This window comes from Vanacampus margaritifer, chromosome 19 (assembly GCF_051991255.1).
Source record: "Vanacampus margaritifer isolate UIUO_Vmar chromosome 19, RoL_Vmar_1.0, whole genome shotgun sequence".
NCBI lineage: Eukaryota > Metazoa > Chordata > Actinopteri > Syngnathiformes > Syngnathidae > Vanacampus > Vanacampus margaritifer.
Genome location: NC_135450.1, coordinates 16858894 through 16877838, shown reverse-complemented (window position 1 = coordinate 16877838; position 18945 = coordinate 16858894). Strand labels below are relative to the sequence as shown.

General features: G+C 44.0%; 2 protein-coding genes across 3 annotated transcripts; both read right to left on the bottom strand.

Moving 5' to 3' along the window:
* Nucleotides 1-593: 593 nt before the first annotated feature.
* On the bottom strand, nt 594-5815 carry LOC144039137 (prospero homeobox protein 2-like). 2 transcript variants are annotated; one of them, XM_077552125.1, is made up of 5 exons: nt 5765-5815; nt 4622-5620; nt 3721-3822; nt 3378-3572; nt 594-1310 (listed from the first exon to the last, which is right to left on the bottom strand). In XM_077552125.1, the coding sequence occupies exons 2-5, from the start codon at nt 5576-5578 to the stop codon at nt 1149-1151; spliced, it is 1416 nt and encodes a 471-aa protein (XP_077408251.1). In that variant the 5' UTR covers nt 5579-5620; nt 5765-5815; the 3' UTR covers nt 594-1148. The 2 variants fall into 2 exon arrangements, with proteins under 2 accessions (XP_077408251.1, XP_077408252.1); XM_077552126.1 differs by lacking the exon at nt 5765-5815 and having other exon boundaries at nt 4622-5623.
* A 2942-nt stretch (nt 5816-8757) lies between these two features.
* On the bottom strand, nt 8758-11244 carry LOC144039552 (jun dimerization protein 2-like). Its single transcript, XM_077552984.1, has 3 exons — nt 11050-11244; nt 9781-9885; nt 8758-9696 (listed from the first exon to the last, which is right to left on the bottom strand). The coding sequence occupies exons 1-3, from the start codon at nt 11242-11244 to the stop codon at nt 9505-9507; spliced, it is 492 nt and encodes a 163-aa protein (XP_077409110.1). The 3' UTR covers nt 8758-9504.
* Nucleotides 11245-18945: the final 7701 nt, after the last annotated feature.

Sequence of the window (18945 nt, the reverse complement as noted above, 5' to 3'; positions counted from 1 at the left end):
TCAGCTACATATCGTCGCCGTTGGGCAGATTTGTCGCATCCCCAAAGTCGCTGCTTTTCAAGAAATAAACGACATAAAGCAGTGGGTAGATATTTTTTTTCCAATCTTTATTCATTTTTAAAAGCCACTATTAAATGCGAAGTCCACCTTAATTTCATGCTAATATCTTAAATGTGACGCCACTCGTCTGAGCGGGGCGTTCTGATCCATCTCACCCTCAACTGATGACATCACAGTTGCTCGGGCAACGACCAATCACAGCTCGCCTACTTTTTGAAGTCGAGCTGTGATTGGTTGTTACCTGAGACCCGAGCAACTGTGATGTCATTTTCACTCGACGGCAAACGCCAAAATGGCCGCCTTCTGACATTGAGAAAACCAGCTGCAATTGACTCAATACGAACCAGAATACCATATTTAGACTCGCGGGCCTGCATAGAAGAGAGTATTGTCGAGAAATTTTGGAGGGTTGACTTCCCCTTTAAAATGTTCTATCACATCAATATGCCTTTTTTTTTTATATATAATCGTAGGTGTAGTTTTGCCGCCATTTTGGTAATACAGATACCGCAATGAGACAAACATAGCAAATGTATTGTGCTGGCATAACGAAAAGCTTTTAATACTTCCCAAAAACACACAAATCCGCTTTACGTCATCTTCCCAAACTTTTCCAAAGGTCGTAGAGCCATGAGCGATGCAATAAATAAAACCACCAGCTGACGAAGCAGTTTAACAGAATGAAATGAATGCATATGCTCTTATCCTTGTGACTGACTAACCAGTTCTTTCTGCACTTAACCATGACAACGTGATTAACGAAACGCAAATGCTTTCCTCATTATTGTCGACAAAAGAAAAGTCTAGAACCGCAGGTGTCACAATCCGGTCCTCGGGGGCCCGAGTCCTGCATGTTTTGGAGGTTCCTCTACTCCCAACACACCTGATGCGATGATCAGGATCATTATCAGGCTCCCGCAGAGCTCGCTGATGGTCTTAAATGTGACTCAGCTGTGTTGAACGGGGGGAAACCTCCAACACACGCGCAGGCCCTCGAGGACCGGACTTTGTCACCACTGGCGCTCGACGGTCAATCTTGAGCAACGAGCAACGATGCTCATAAAGACGCGAGTGTCCGTAGTCGGCCCTCATCCGCAAGTCTTGAATTGAGCTGGAACGTCGGCGTCCATCTTGCAGATCACCTTGTAGATGGCCTTCTTCCAGGACGGATCTCGGTCCTTGCCGCTGGAAATGGCAGTGTAGAATTCCCGCAGTGTAATCTCAGCCACGCGAAGGAAGCAATCGGGGACCTGTTTTCAAAGGTCCGGTCGATTAGAACAAGAGATCTGTCGTGGCGTCGAGATCTGTGACGTACTGTTAATATTCTGTGACATGTTTTTGATATTCTACAGCGGCCGATGTCAAGGTAAGTCATATCCAATCTGTAGTTAGCTTGTTCACGTATTTCGCAATGTTGAGCATCAATCTTCGCATGTGTTGGTCACAATAACAATGTTTGATTTGACATCAAAATACACTTAACAATTTTCATACAAACCTGTTTAGCTTCGTTATATTCATTCTCACACGTCTGACTTGCATGCAATGTCATGAAAATGTCAATTTTGGGACCACAAAATAATCACGTTTTCCCCACAGTTAACTGCAATGTGCATAAATCTTAAATAGGGAAGCTTTAGCAGTGCTCCAGACTTTGATTTTTTTTATTTTTTAATACACAGTGACCCTGAACCTGAAACCATTTTAGGGCACGCGTGAATCACAAATTTTCACTGTATTACTGATAATCAGTGGACATTTTGGAACAAAAATTTCTCAGCAATGTGTTAAGAATTAAAAAAAGAAATATGCTAATTAATTGGTCACAAATGAAAAATGTGCTGTAAATTGTTAATCAATAAGTTGATCACTTGTATGTTTTATTAGCGCCTTGTATTTAAGAAAAAAAGTCATTAATGTGTATTTTTATTTTTTTTTACTGGTTTTGACAGTGATCACTAAAACGTGACTGCAAAATATCCATTTCCTCTATAAAAAAAAATAAAATAAAAATTTAAACCCAGTAGATATCAGAAGTTTCCAGATTTTCAAATACCAGATTTTTGTGATGTGGAAAAATGAGACCAAGAGAATTAAATTGAAAACATTTGCACCAATTATGTAACTTTGATATCTCAATGAAATCTGAGAATGGAAGTAAAAACCCGTAGTTGCACAAGTGTGCACACCCTCTTCGTATCTATGGATGTGACTGAAATTTAAACTCATTTTAAATGAAAGTTAGCACACACCTGCCACCATTTAGGGTCAGATTAACCCTGAATGAAGTTCAGTTGGTCTAGTTGGCTTGTCCTGCTATTTTGGGAGTCACATCGCAGACAGATTCCACAGCATCATGATCAGAGGGAGGTCATTGGTATAAAAAAAAAAAGTATCAGAAGGGTACAAAAGAATTTCAAAGGCATTAAATATAGCATGAAACGCAAAGTCACATGTTAAGACTGGATGTCCCTCTAAAATTGTTTAAAAAATGAGAAGAAAACTAGCTGCCAACATTGACGGCGCTGTAGGTATTATGAACACTTTCCAAATTCCAGTTTTAGCCCAAAACCTTCGAGCAAAAGAAATGTCTGGGAAATCCGACGAGAACTGCTGAAATGTATTTGCTGTCAACCCGTGTAACTTCATTTGGTGGCACGTGTGTGGCCACTCACATTTGACGACGTGCGGTGCAATGTGATTTGTTCATTCTGAGCACAGCCACTTCCCCACTTAAGAGGGTGTGCACACTTGTGCAACTACATTGTTGCAGTGATTTTTATTTACCTCGTACTAAAAAAAAATAACACAATTGGATGTGTAAATGTTTAAAAAGTGAGTTTTTTTCAATATTTTTCTATATTTGTGAAAAACTTTTCCATTGAATGCCAATGTATGAATATTAATGAGTTGTTTATTTTCTCTTGTGTGTATGTTTGGAAAAAGTATCCAAATTTAACATGAGATTTAAAAAACAAAATGTCATGCTTGCCACAATATTATTAAACTGTATATATTTATAATACAGTTAATATATAATACAGGCATAGATTCTTTATCCCTCTGTGAAAAAGATTGCTGCACTTACAGTCTCACTCTTAGTAGGTGAGAACGTCGTCTTTGTTTTTAACTGCATGACTGTATTATACTGCCCCTGGTGGCCAATCCACACACTCCAGACTGAGTTGTCAAGAACTTTGTGATGAGTTTTTATGTTAGTTGTATTTTCCGTTGACAGGGAAATATTATTTGTCTGGGATGACGTAAAAAAACAAAAATATTATTATTATTATTTTTTTTTTAAAGCAGCAGCTCACCTGGAAGTCGCCGCCTTTGTTGTAGTGCACATTGAGGGCTCTGAAAAGTTGCGATTCTCTCCCCACAGACAGCGCCCCCGCGTGGGCCGGCCCCTCCGCGACGGCGTGGCGTGCGCACCGCTCCGTCTGGATGTAGTAGAACTCGCGGAAGTTGCTGAACCACTTGATGAGCTGGGAGGCGATGCAGCGGGTGAACTGCAGCGAGGGGCGAGGGGGGGTGAAAGGTAAGTGACATCATCAAAAGTATTGGCTGTGTTCATCTTGTAAACAATGTATGTTCTAATAAAAAGGAATCAATATGAAGGATTCGTGCGGCCTCGTTGGGTGTCATTTATTGTCTCACCTGCACGTCGCGGAAACACGTCTTCAGCACTAGCGAGCTCGGATAACGCGTGTAGAAGAACATCAGCTTGGCTTTTTTCAGATGGTTGGTGGTCAGACCCTCCTGAAGTGGACGCCAGGTAAGGACAACACGCTGCAGTGTTTGAAACAATCTTTTTTTTTTTTTTTGGGGGGGGTTTACAGTACGCAAAATTGAATTTTGATTTTAGTTGCCTTCAGTGTAGTACCATGTTGTGCCACAGCATGCGGTGGCAGCACTGAGCTGGACTGTGGGGGAATTCAGCAGTGCAGCTTGAAGAAGTAGCAAAGAAGATAAGAAAGAGTGACGCTCATTTCTGTAAACCCGTCTGGTCTTTAATGTTAACATTAAGCGAGCAGACTTTTGTTAGACAAAATGATGCCGTTTGCTTAAGCATTTTGGCATAATTCTCTTTTTGCAAGTAAACAATGACTGCGAATGACAAATGATGTGAAGCTAGCAAGCAAGCTCAGCTTCTTATTTGAGGAACTGTTAAAAGCAATAGTGCCTTTGTTTACGGCAAAGTGTTGTTCGAGACAAGCAGAGTGAAAACCGCTGCTCAGGAATGCTTTTAAAAATCCTTTATCCTCACCAGGGTCACAAGTGAGCTGGAGTCGAACCTGGCTGACTTTGGGCGGGAGACGGGAGACATCCTGAATTGGTCGTCGACCAATCGCAGGGAACATAAACAACTGTTCACACCTTTCACACCTACGGGCAATTTTGAGTCTTTCATGATCACAGTGAATGTGTTTTGGGAATTTGGGAAGATTCATCAACTATTTTTTTTTTGTCTTGCAGTGCTAACAAAAGTGGAGAAGGTTCAAGATCATGAACCCGATTCCATGACTCAACACGGGTGAAGTTGAAGATGGAAGGATACGTTCAGAAAGTAAAGAGGACTTTTGAGAAGGCCACTGGACGGGATCTTGACGCGGGGGAAGCAAACGGTTTCCAAAAGAGTGGTCGGCCCCATGGCGGTCCCGCGGGTCAACGGGCTCCCCAGACATCTGGACTCAACCTGAGATGAGAACTTTGCTCGCCCGGGTTCGAACTCTGAGCTGCCTCCATTTGTGTGGCGACGTACGGCATTTGGAGACCAGTCGGTGGAATCTTGCCGGGTGGTTTGACGCGTTGGTCCCAAGCGGTCCAGTCCTTCCGCTTGAGGGTTTCGTACCACGAGAGAAAGCGCCTCCGTTTGAACGTCAATCATCTTCACCTCATTGCAACCTAACGACTTCCCACGAGCGTTTAGAAAAGACTCTGCGGTTTCTCTTTGTATGAGCGGAATTCTTTTGAAAATGGAGTCGACGCTGTTGCTCACAGCTCTGGATATTTCATCCTTTAAAACATCGGCCATGACTTTTTCCGGCTTGAGTGAAAAGTTGTCCAACTTTGTCTTCTTGCTCCTCGGGTGTCCGCCACTTGTGATGTTTTCGTCTTCCCGGTAAGAGTCGGCGAGCCTCGGAGTCGCGTCCCACATCGGCTGTCGCTCCTCTGGAAGAGCTTCCAAGAGATTTGGTTTCTGGCTTCCTTGGGGTCTTTGGACCGGATCTTGTTCCGTCCCCCCACCAGGCCAGCCGCTCATACCTCTTACGATATTCTCCACCCGCGCGCGCTTGGCTTGACGGCCGCTGCGTTCGGCAGCAGGAGACGGCCGCGCTTCGCCGCCGCCGCTATAATAAAGACCGGCCAGCGGCATCCTGGCGGTCTCGCTGCCGTTTTCCAAGAAGGTGTCTTGGGTTTTTGCCGGGGCGGGATGCTGCTGAAAAGGAAGGAGTTGCTGAGCGTAGGTCCGTTCATCCGGGCCGGCGCCGTCGTTTGCGTCTGCGCTCCGCATGCCCAGATTCGTGCTGGGCTACGACGGCAGAGTAAAAGGCGTCTCGAAAGACACAAAATAGAAAAAATTTGCAACATTCCATACAACCTTGAGTAATGCAGCTTGATGTGGAAAAAAATATAATACACTGAGCAATATTAAACATTATGATAAACATTTGAATGTTATTTTAAAAATGACTCCTACCTGATGTCCACCTGTTGTCTTTAAGAAGACCACTCTGAAGGATGAAGGAAAAGATCTGCGAGTCCAAAGCTTTCCCGTGCGGGCTGGTTTAAAAAGGAAGGGGTGCGGCTAACGGTTTGGACCGCCCCCTTTTTTACCGCACATCAACCAACACACCCAACCATTCCTAGTTCTGTTTCTAATTCATTTCTGTCATACGTGTTGTATTTCCCCCCCGTTTGTTAATATGTTTTTGTCTAGTTTATCACCAGAAACTTTATGAACGCCGTTCTTGGTCATTCCCTTCCGCCACCATCGGAATTTGATGCTTTGCAATCTACCGGACTCAAAACCAATGTGGGGTTGAGCGGGTAAGTCGAACCAGCACACAGACTTGTACATTTTCTTTCTTATTCTTAATTTATTGAACTCTTTTTTTAGTTTGCTTTTCCTGTCAGTAGCCGTTAGCTAGCACGATAGCTGGTTTGTCAGGTGAAAAGGAGGCTAACGGGTTAATTGCTAGCAAAGCCGATTTTAGCGTTTTCATGAACAATGGAAAGCTGCTGACACAATAAAAAGCAAACAAAAAAGGATAAAGGTCATGTTAAGTGCCAGGCCAAATTAATTAAACAATTCCCAAACAAATGTGAATAGCAGTTTAAGACCAGCTGCCATTTTATTAATAACATAATGTCCATTAAATATACACTTGTAAAATATTTATGGTTAAAAAAAAAACTACTAACGAAACAGCTGTTCGCATTTACAACATTAAACTACACTACTAACTTTTTTTTTCCCCGCATATATGAGCGGAGAGCTTCCTTTATAAGACCGCCATTTTGAATTTGTTACTTAAGAGAGCAACAGAATTTCAATTTGTTGTAAGTCCAGGATATAAATCGTTTTGGCTTAAAAATAAAAAATAAAAAAAAACATTGCCAGCTGAGTGCAGACAATGTTTTTATGTCCATAAAATATTTTTGGTTGCCTCAAGATTTATGATTTTTTTGTAATCATAACTGTAACTGTATCTCCTTTTTTTTTTTTTTTTTCGGCTAATAGCGATTGTTGAAGCGAAACGAATGGCCCGCCGGCCCCAGGTTTTCCCGGCCCTGTTGTTGGCCCTCGCAGCACATTTAATCTCGTGCCAAATTCTCTCCCCAAAGCAAATGCATCCGGAGTCTTCAAAGCGAATATTAGCCGGCGGTCCGCTCTTGACAAGCCCCAAATAATGAGATCTTTTTTTTTGGGGGGGGGGGGGGGGGGGGGACAAAGTCTTGAGGGTCCTTTCTGCCACTGTACAAAACGTGGCCTTTGAGTGCGTGCAGCTGCGACTGAGCGTCCCTCCAGTGTTTGTGTTTACTTTCATAATGACGGGGACGCCATTTTGGGGCTGGACAATGAGGCGCTAATGTACGTCTTTGTTTGTGTGCCAGCGCCTTAACACAAACGTCTGCGCGGGCAAAAAAAAAACCACCCGATTCATTCAAAAGGCCGAATGCGAGATTAGCATGAGAATATCGCAGGCCGAAGGCGGGAAACAATGGCTCGAGCTTTCCTTTTAATTTAATAATTTACTTGCAGCGCCGCTTCAAGATTCCATTAGCGCTGCGGAGATGCCGTTAATTGGCGGCGTGCGCCCAGCGGGAGCGCAGAAATCTGAAGGGTTCTTGGCCACGCTTTCAAAACGGGGCCAAATCTGCCGTGACGTCTTTGTGTTGATTCACATGAAAAGGAAACTGTTTGTTTTCATGAATCCACATCAGAGGCATCATTTACCTAAATTATTCCCCCCTTCACGCATGTCTTCTTTTTATGAAATCAGACAATTAGGCCAATGTTAGTCGAAGCAAGGACACCCTCAAATGTCTGATGAGGACGCTTGCCTTTTTAGGTTCAACAAAGTCGTATTGTGGAAATTTGGCACGGCGGATGTAAGACCTGCGCGTGGCGCGAGAAAAAAATGAGACGGTGGAGATGAAACGATGCGAGGCCACACAAGCTTCATTTCAGGCTCCAAAAAAAAACAAAACGATCCACGTTGGTTGAAAGAAACGCAGGCACGGTCGTCTTTTTCAAAAGTGGAACGTCAGCATTCTGGATGCTGCTTGAGTTTCTGTTTTTTTTTTATGATAGGATTTATCCATCCGTTATTTATTATTTTTATAGCGCTTTGTCCTCATCCGGGCATCGAGTGAGGTGGAACCGAGACTTAGTCCAAACTTAGTTAAATTCAGGGGCCTTCATTTGATTGCAGTATGACTAACCTATAAATAAGGTCACAGGTCAAAAATATTTCCTTTTTATTTTTTGGTGTAAATAGTTACACATACATTCTGAAAATATTTTCATTTTATTATTATTGCTGAGTAGTCTGAAATTTCGTTTTTAAAAATGTGCTATTTTTTATTTTTGGTAGCTGTCAAAAATGTCATTGAGGTGGTTGTCGGTGTGCCCCCCAGTGGACAAAATTCGTAATCATTTGACTGAAAACTGCTGTTTGTGTTGTGTCCTCACGGGCAAGTTTCATCCGCGTCCTTTTTGTTACCAATCGGCAGTTGTCACATTTCTTCAACTTTCTTACTGCCCCTTGTTTGATTTTGGGATGAGAGAATGAGCACTCGGGTGGAGAAGGATGCAGCTTGTGTGGGTGTCACGGAGTCCGGCGTCGGCCATCAAAGAAGAGTTTCGCCACCGTCACGCTTGTTTGTCAAAATGTGCTGGATGATTGGCTGGCGACCAGTCCAGGGCGGCGTACCCTGCCTCTTGCTTACGAGGACCAGCGATCTAGAAAATGGATGAATAGATGACAAGGGCTTGAAACCAACTTGATGTTGGTTCACAAAGTGGCCAGCAGATGGCGCCACACACCATCAATATTACTATGAGAAGCAATGCAGGTCAGCGTTCCCATAATTGTTTTATTTTATTCACGTTTAGTCTTTTTTTTTGTACCGATTCTGACGTAATACGGTCATGAAAATGGCGGACTCGAGAAAGACCGGCTCCCGTCGTTAGAAAATAGACTTTAATCTATTTGGGGTAACAAGAGTCATACATGGCAGATACATGTCCAGACATCGAAATACTGCTCAGCTGAGGAAGAAACAAAAACAAATCAACGGAAGGCTTGTTTTCACAGCTGTTTAACAGCGCAACATGACAAAAAAAAGTGTACAAAGGCGTAAAAAATAAGTACAAAGAAATGGACAGTCGTGGGTGTAAACATTATTTTGTTTTGCCTTATGTGCTATTTCATGACGCCAGCGTCACCACGAGTCGGATCAACCGGTAACTGCCGTCGTTGGCGGGCAGCAAATGCAAATCGTTACAAAAACAAAAGTGGACTTGCACCGAAGTATAGAATGCCAAAAGTCCACACCTGCACTTTATATTGGGCCAGCAATGCATACCAAGAAAAAGCGGCAGCGCGCGCTGCCATCCGTCTTTGCCGTCCTTTTTTCCGTTGGTCCCTTTTTGTGTGTGTGTGTGTGTGTTTTGCATTTGGATGCGAAGCTGGTAACTGGTGACGAGGCACAGCAGGTGTCATCCAGAAACTGGAGATGAAACAAATTCCAGTCTTGCCGTGGACAGAGCCAACTCCTGTTAGCGGGACCCGCGCGGGTCTGTGGCCAGAGTCTCCAAAAGTGTCCAGCTTGGAGCTCAAGTGCTTACTTAGAAAAGTCAAATTGGCAGGAGGGACGTGCGCCGGGCCGAGTGGGCGTCCTTCCCCCCCGCCGTCGTTGCCGCCGCCGCTTTCACTTGGCGTCGGCGGACAGCTGCTCCAGCAGGGGGTTGGCCTCGCCCTCGGGGGTTTTGACGCTGTCGGTCCTGACGATGCAGGTGGGCCGGTGCAGGTTGAGCATCACCATCAGCTGCTGCCGCTCCAGCCGCAGCTCCTCGATCTGAGCCTTCAGGTCCGAGTTGACCATCTCCAGACGCTCCGATTCCTGATGGCGCGCAACACCCTTGATATGTTGACTGCGGTCATGTGATCGCTCGCTCGCTCGGTGCTGTGTCACGAACTCACTCACCCTCTGGAGGAAGTCGGTTCGTTCCTTCTTCTTGTTTCGGCATCGCGCCGCCGCCACTTTGTTTTTCTCTCGCCTTCGTTTCCGCCGCTCTTCGTCTTCATCCATCTGCAAACCATTCGCATTTTCAAGTTTGACTCGAGAGCGTCAAATCACTCATTTTCTAGGGCGCTTGTCCATGTGCCTCCACACAGGACTGGTCAGTTGAGTCCTTTCAGTGAACTTCAAATTTCACGTTTGTCACGGTCATTTCAGGACGTTCTGCTTTATTTGTACTTTTCCACCTTTTTTTTTTTTTTTTTTGCCATTTAGCATTTTTGGTGTGTCATGCTAAGCGGTTTCGCACTATTTACAGCATTTTAGCCGTGACGTATTTGGCTGAGAATATTGGTGCCTCGTTGTCTGCTTGCAATAACTTTAACATTTTTCTTTATTTCTAATTTCTATCCTCTTGATCTTCACTCTCATCTACTAACAACATATTTAGAATATTTTATTGACATATTTTGATTCATGCGGTTTTTGGACGGAACTTTGTTACGGTTGCGGTTGTTGCAGTGCGCTAAAAATAAAGTTAGGGCTGCTCGATTATGAAGGAAATATTAATTGCGATTAATTTGGTAATAATTGACATCTCAATTAGGACAATCATTTGTTTTTTGGCACATAAAAAAAACCGACAAATTATTATTTTTAAAGAAGTCACTTTAAAATATAAAAGGTGAAATATATAGATTTAAACACCTCAAAATTTGTATTAGTAATCTTTTATTTTTGTTTACGATTATGCCAATTTTGTAATTGTGTAGTGTAATAACGTAAAAAAATATGACAAATTTTAAAATGTTTTTTAAGAAGTCATTTTAAAATAAGGTGCAAATATATAGATTTAAACACCTCAAAATTTGTATTAGTTATCTTTTATTTTTGTTTACGATTATGTCAATTTTGTAATTGTGTAGTGTAATAACGTAAAAAATATGACATTTTACAATATTTTTTAAGAAGTCATTTTAAAATAATAAGGTGCAAATATATAGATTTAGACAACTCAAAATTATTATTAATTATCTTTTGTTTATGATTACGCCAATTTTGTAATTGTGGAGTGTAATCATTGAAATTGAATTTCAATTGATCGCGCGGCCTAAATAAAGCGGAGCAACTGAACAACAATCCTCATTTTCGCCGTTTTTTTTTTTTTTTCCCATAGCGTCTGCTAGCTCACGCCGCTTTCTGTCTTCGGCGCTTCCCCTTTCGTCGTCCGCTTACCTCCGTCTTGATGGTCAGCGGCCGCTTTCCCAGCCTCCCGAGGAAGTGCAGCGGCGAGAAGATGGCGCCCAGCTGGTGGAAGTCGGCCAGCTTGAGCTGGTCGGTGAGCGTGGTGGCCGAGATGCCCGCCAGCGGGCCCAGGCAGGGCAGGGAGCCCGCCGCCAGCGAAGGGTCCGGTATCTGTCCCGGCATCATGTCCCGCCCGGCCGCCGCCGCCGCTGCTGTTGTTGTTGCCAGAAGAGAGATGAACTTTTTTGGGGAATGCTTTGATTTGTTTTCAAGGCGTCCCGTGTCTGACCCGAGTCCGTTATCATATTGCGGCCAGCTGACAGTGACATCATGCTTTCTGCCGGCTACGTAAGCGTCTCCTGTCCTTGTCGTCCAACATCTCCACGACAACAGCTTGTTGTTTTTTCCAAGAGATGATTTCAACGCACTTTGAAGCCAAACATGCAGCGAACCCTCTTTTTTGTCTTTGCTGCCTTCTTTTGTGTGAGGCTCGAAAAAGTCTTAAGTCTTAAGACACAAGAATTTCCCACCACTTATCTTTTCTCAATTGGATTTGTCCCATTTTCCCGGCTGCTTATCTTGTTGAGGGTCGCCATGTGACTTTGCTGTAGCAAATACTTGAAATGGTTCCCATCAAAGTAACGGATGTACAAAAACAACAAAACACGGGACATTCCTCATGTTGACGGTTCGGGCTGGGCAATAAATCAAATTCATTCGATTTGATCGTCATTTTAAAAAATTTAATTGTTGAATGGAAATTATTTAAATCGTGACATCGAGGTGCATATAAATAGTGTAAATTATATATACATTAAAATATATTAAACATAATAATTTTTAAAATATATATATAAATATAATAAGTTATGAATGTTGTTAACATTAAAATGGATTTAAAATCGGTAAGGGCTGCATGATATTGGAAAACGTGATATGCGATAGAGTTCAATATTGCGATATTGATATTATTGCGACGTTTAACATTTACCTAAAGAAATAACATTTTTAGTATCTAATGAATGAATAACATTTTTTTGTAAGTGCAAAATCCAGTCAGTCCAATTTGGTGTACGGGACGAAAAAGATGACGGTTCTGAAAATATCCGATAGCTGCCAACTGAATTGCGGTGTTGTGCGTCTCCGTGGCGTGTCCCAAATCATGACGTTTGATTTGCGAGATGGGGCAGCGAAGGCCCATCCGCGAGGAGGCCGCCGGTACGACTCGACCCCATTGCCACTTCTATTCCCAATTGTCCCTCTGCTCCGCTTTTTTGGCGAGCGCTTTCCCTGCCCGGCCGGCCGGACAGGTTGGACGGGAGCCGAACAAAGCCCCCCTCAGATGGAAGCAACAGAGAGCGCCATTGTGCGACGGCGCTCTCTAACCGCTGACTGTGCGGCGGCTGACGAGCTGACAGACGAGGATGGATGGTAAGTTAGACCCGTTTTTTTTTCTCTTTCTTTCTTTCTTCTTCCTTCCTGCCGCACTGCAAGGCTTGATCCATCACAAAAGCCAATAAGCTATAGAGGAATGTTATGCAACTCGATTCTAATGTATGGAACGCGACAACGTGTTTTTGCAGTTGCACTGCAAGAGAAGCAAAGAATTTGATCCAGGCTCGTAAGCAGTCCAAAAAATGTCTAATGGAAGAAAAAAAAACGCACAGATTTTCACTTGAATATCAACTTGTGTTATTAACTCATTTGCTGGCAGAGATTTTGACTGAAGCAACCCCCTTCGCTCCAGGCCGTTTTACTGTATTTTGACTGATTATGCAAGGCCCAAAGAATATCGTGTTCTATTGCTATCAAAACATGGAAACTACCAAAATAAAGTTGAGTCTCTTCATTCATCAGGGAAAAAAAGTATATTTCTATTTCCATTTTGCAGCAGTTAGCATTAAAATATAGCTAAGTGTCATCATTATACACCAATCTGGAGAAAACTATGGGTGAAAGAGCTTTTTGCAACATGGCCCTGGTTGATCTCTTATACTCTGCTGTCATCCGCTGACCGTTTTTTCTAATAACTATCAATGTTTTAAGCAACCTCCTAAGTTCTGTATGCGCTAGCAAAAAAAAACATTAAATACCATGACAATGTTTTTATTAGGAGTGCGCCGAAAAATCGATTCCCATAAAAATCGCAATTCTCATTCAGTACGATTCAGGATCGAATTTAAATGTCCCAAAATCGATTTTATTTCAATTATTTTATACTGTCCTGCCCTTGTTTGTGTGTGCCTTAACTGGGAACACTGTTCATGCTGTACCCAATTTGTCCACTTGGGGGCAGTTTGGGTCCGCACGTTCTGATACACGGTTAAGTTGTAAAGAGTAGAAGGAAAAAGTCACAATGAAGTTATGCCAACAAAAGTTGTTTTTTTTTTTGCAGCGTAGGAAGAACAAATGCCAAGAGTCATTCTGGCTTCTTTTTATACATCCCTGAAGCGTTTTGAATGAACAGCCGTTTTTTGGGAGTGCGAAAAGTGTCGCGTTAGCATGCTCATTAGCATTAGCGAGTCCGACTGGAGTGACGATTCTTTGCTCATTTATCAATTGAAGCAGAAATCGTTGTCAATCAAATCCTTTTTCAATCGGAAATCGTTTCTGCATCGAATCGCAGGCCCAAAAATCGGAATCGAATCGCGGGTCAGTCAAAGATTCCCAGCCTGTTTTTTTTTTTTTTTTTTGGACATTTTTGGGAGCAACTGAGTTAAGGGAGCCACTTAACGGTCCACCTGTGCCGGCAAGCTCGACGAGTGCGCGTTCTTCGCGACCTCTCCGGCTTTCGGCGCGTTCGGGCTGCATGACTTCATCGCTCCAAGGACGAAGTGGAGTGCAGCAACAGTGTCAAATGAGGCGTTTCATGATTTCATTCCTCCCTCCCTCTTTTTTTTTCCCCCCCTCTCGCCCCACTTCACGTAGAACTCCCATTTACACGCCACTTGGCCGCCGCCTGTTGTTTTTGCTGGAGAGGAAAAAGAACAAGACAGTTCTGGTAAAGATCTTTCTTCAGACAAAATTGCCTCCCAGTTGAAAGTCCCGCGAGGGATGTCGGAATGGGGAATGCCGAGGACTTTTCATTTTGCGCACCCGGCAAGACGCGGCGCGGGTGCTAGCAAAGGCAGAAGGGGACGAGTGCTACTCGAAAGCGGGCCGAGCCGGATGGAGGAATCCCAGCAATTTGATTTCAACCCTACAAACATTATGTCAAGATCCAAAAAGGACCCGTCGGGAGCTCCTTGAAGTTTTTTGTTAGAATTTTAAAACATAGATATAAAAATAAAATGTAACATAAAATTTAAAAATCGACATTTTGCAAATCTGATAAGTTGTTCAATAAACGTAAGCTTTAAGCCAACAAAATTAAAGAGTTGGAATTTGTGTTTGAAATAAAAATGTACACCAATATTTTTCCCTTTTACTTAAATTGAACATCGGCTCCAAATATCGGTTATCGGTCTCTTGGACTAGCAATAGTCGGTATTGGTATCGGCCCTGGAGAAAGCATCCACCGATCTCCATTTGAAAATACCTGAAATCTTAAACATTCAATTTTTTTTTGTTTTAATGACAAACAAAAAAAAAATGTCAGCAGCATCTCTTATAAAGTTAACAGAAAAATTAAATAAATAGTTCCCTGAGATGAAAATGGTTTTAGATTGACTTTATATCCGATAAAATTTAAAAAAAGGCGGATACCGATTTTTGTCAAAATGCCCGATATCGGCGCCGATAATGAGCCTTTTTTGGTCTCTGTCCGAGTCCCCGAACGAATTTCCCCTTTCGACTTATCAAGAGAAAAACCTCTTTGCGGTATAAAACGCACACGGCGACGGAATGAAGCTGAAAGATGTCCTGCCGGCAGCGGGCGCCGATTAGCGCTTAGCGTTTGATGATGCAACGGCGCTTGCCACTGTGCTTTTGCAGCCGAGCAGAAAAAAAACAGAAAAAGGGGCCGCGCCGTTGCCTCTTGGCCGCACGCTCGCTCGCCTCAAACAAAGACACCTACACAGGCCGAACGCTGGCGCGGGCGGGCCGCCGTGGCCCACGCCAGCGGGCCCGGCCCAGAAATGTCACGTATTGGCCGTGAAATATGGGAGCCCGCTCCGTGTCCTTTCTGGCGCCGGCCCAAGAAGCGATCGGTCTTGACGCACACTGCGTCCTGTATATACCTTGGATCCCGCCGGCCAAGCCTCGTCTGACTTTGGGCTGGCTCCGTTTCCGGACTCATTCCTGAGAACAATTAGCAGCGCTGTGGAATTCCTTGCCAAAAGGCGGCAGGAGCGACTTTCACCCGCAGCCTCTGCAGGCTCGCTGGACGAGACGGCGACCAATGAGGCGCTTGCAAAGGCCTCTCATGACTTTGATATACCTTTTGCTTTTTTTTTTTTGTTGTTTTTTTTCAGAAAGGAGGCCCACTGCAGTGAAGGTTTAAAGCAACACTAAGGAACTTTCAGTTTACATTGATTATGGCGGCGCCATATGGACAAAAGCGGTAATGTTACGCCTGAAGGAAGACCACATTTCCCATGAGGACACACGCATTGCGTCGTTTTTTTTTTTTTAGCCCACGCAGGCGAGCGAAAGCCGGACCAATGTTGATCCTTGACTGTGCTTTTATCCGGGTAGCTTCCTTTTTTCTTTTCTTAAATATTACCATGCTCCCAAAGACGTATTCATACTTTTTTTTTTTTATGCTAGAGCATACAGAAGACTTTGACGCAGCCTCTGAACTCAAGAGAACGGATGAAGAACGGTAGTTTTTAAAAAAAACAACAACCAGCAGGTGGCAGCAGAGTGTGAGATCAACCAGGGCCATGTTGCAAAAAGCTCTTTCCCGACAGATTTGAGAATAATGATGAAACTTAACTATATTCTAATGCCAATTGCTACAAAACGCAAACAGATACAAATATATATTTTTTCCCTGATAAAAGAAGAGACTCTAATCTTTCTTTTGCTAGCTTCCATGTTTTGATAGCAATAGAACACAATATTGTGTGGGCCTGGCAAAATCTGTCAAAATCCAGTAAAACAGCCGGGAGCAAAGGGGGTTGCTTCGGTCAAAATGGCTGCGGGCGAATGAGTTAAATGCTGCTTTTGTTTATTTTTCTTGTCATATGTAAGTGACAAATCTATGGACTAATCAGCACTCCGCTACATCTTCAGCTATGTGGCGACAATGAAAGAAAAAAAAAAAAAGTGTCCTGAAACGACCTCCACTGCGATGGTAACAAAATGTCTTTTCTTGGCTTGACCTTGACACAAAGACGCTTGTTTTAAAAGCGGGCCATTTATGGGAAAAGCAAAACCCTTTTTCCAAAATGGAATCCGCCACTTGTTTGGCCAGTGTTACAAAAACACCCCCCAAAAAAAATCTCATTTTGAAGCCGTCAGGCCTCGCGAAGGGCGCACAGCAGCACCTCGTTTGGATCAAATGTTGTGTTGAGCGGCGGACGGCGGCCGACAGCCGGCGGCCAAGGCACGCTCGCTCCCAATCTGCGGCCAAGGTCTCAGCCATCATCATTACCATCTGCACCGTGAGCCGTGTTGACTTGCGGCCTTTCGCAATAACTCCAGGAAAGCGGAGAATTTGTCTTGAGGACAGCAAGAGTCCAAATATACAACGGCGGACATTCCTGCCGGCACTCGGCCTGTTTTGGTTGGCGTCTGACGCGGCAAACGTCTTGTGCCGACGTTAGGCCTAATGCGCCGAGATTTGCGTGTGGGCGTCCAAGCGGAAAATTGCAATGCTCTTAATTTCACCTTTTGAGTCCGGGCTTGGCTCGAACCAGCCGCCACTTTTAGAAGGCTGCGGGGTGACTAAACCTCCCCGACGGCAATTTCACACGTACACCAAAAACGAAAAAGGATATTGATGGTGGCAGCGGCATTTCTCCATCACACGCTCGGTGCATGTGGAGGTCAGCTGAACTCGTGAAGGCTCGAAAATTAGAGATAGACCGATATGGTTTTGTCAGGACCGATACCGACGCCGATTATTAGCAGTCAAGGAGGCCGATAACCGATATTTGAAGCCGATATTCGTTTTCAGTAAAAAAAGGGGTTGGGAGGAAATATCGGCGGCAAAATTATTGAACTCATTCACTCGCAGCCATTTTGACTGAAGCAACCCCCTTTGCTCCCGGCTGTCTTACTGGATTTTGATTCATTTTGCAAGGCCCGCAAGAATATTGTGTTCTGTTGCTATAAAAACATGGACCCTACCAAAAAAAGATTAGTCTCTTCTTTTATCAGAAAAAAAAAAATCTGTTTGCGTTTTGCAGCAATTAGCATTCGAATATAGCTAGTTTCATCAATATTCACAAATCTGCACTGGAGAAAAGAGCTTTTTTCAACGTGGCCCTAATTGAGCTCTTTTGGCTTTGTTGCCACCTGCTGGTCGTTTTTGTAAAAATGACCATTGCTGCCGTTCTGAGGCTGCATCAAGGCCTTCTGTATGCTCTAGCATAAAAAAACAACGTATAAATATGTCTTTGGGAGCGTGGTAATATTTAAAATAGAACACATTTCTACGTTTTGGGGAGAAAGTTACTTAATGTGCAACAAAAACAAAAGCTTAAGATTCCCAAGGTCGCTAACATCTCAACATCAAGTTAACTGAACATTTAAATAGTTTCCTGAGACTAAAATGGTTTTAGCTCAACCCAGACCGATACCGATATTTGTTAAAATGTCCGATATCGGCGCCGATATCGGTCTCTCCCTATTTGAAAAGAAAATTGTCTCCGCCATCATCAAGACGTTACGGCGTGATTGCTTGGCTCCATTCTCGCCCATATTTCATATTCCGCATCTTGATGATACCGCCCGATTTATAACGATTACGATTTTCACCCTCCAATGCGCCGCAAATTGGGATCAGACGTGGATTAAACAACGGCAGACAAAAAAAAAGCCACTTCCAAACATGCGGCGGGTTCGCACCCATGACAAATCCGCTTCGGGAAGATTTTGGCCCGGCGAGGGCCAGAAAATGTGATTAATGGAAGCCGTCGTCGCGGATCGCGTAACGCACGATCGTCAATTTCGTGCGGTTTTCATACTTTGTCCTGCGTTTCGTCATCCGTCTGATGAAAGGCTGTTTTTTTTTTGCTTTTGGAGGCCACCGTCACGCTCTCGTCGCAATAATAATAATAATAATAAATAAAAAACTTGTCTTTACACAACATGTGGAAAGGTTTACGGTGCCGACAATGCCACACTGATAATGTGATACCCTCGGCGGTGAATATTCGGGGGGGGGTCTCGGCTCTCTCAACAGTACCGTCAGTATCAGCGAGCTGAGCTTGCCGTTGCATAGTTGGCTGACGGGCCTGCAATGCGTCTGCAGTGTGTGTGCACTGCGGTGCAGCCCGGCAATTCCAGCTCGGCAATTCCTGCTCCCCGCAGACGCACTGGAAGGCATTCGGACTGAAAATAAACCGCGCGCGCGCGCCCACGTCCAGCCTCTCAGCACCTTCAGCACCCCCGCTTGTTTTTTTTTTGTTTTTTTTTACTGACGCTAAAACTATCCTATGGGGGGGGGGGCTTTGGGACACAAAGGGGAGTAGACGCGTCATCACAAATGCTGCCCCCCCGAACCCCAGCGTGCCGTGTAGCAGCTGGTCACAAATTTGGAAAAAGGTCGAACCTTTTCGACGTCATCGTCCCAATTCCGCCGTTGGCCTTAACCACACGACCGGCCACGAGCCTCAATAGCGTCACGTCCCATTGATAATAATTCATGACTTGAAATGGACGACGAGGTCGTCTCCGGACTTTTCTGATGAAGACGTCCGTCACAAACCGTTACTTTTAGTCACGCTGTCCACAATCGATTGCTTAAATGCAAAACTTTGCCAAGTGCACAATACTTAC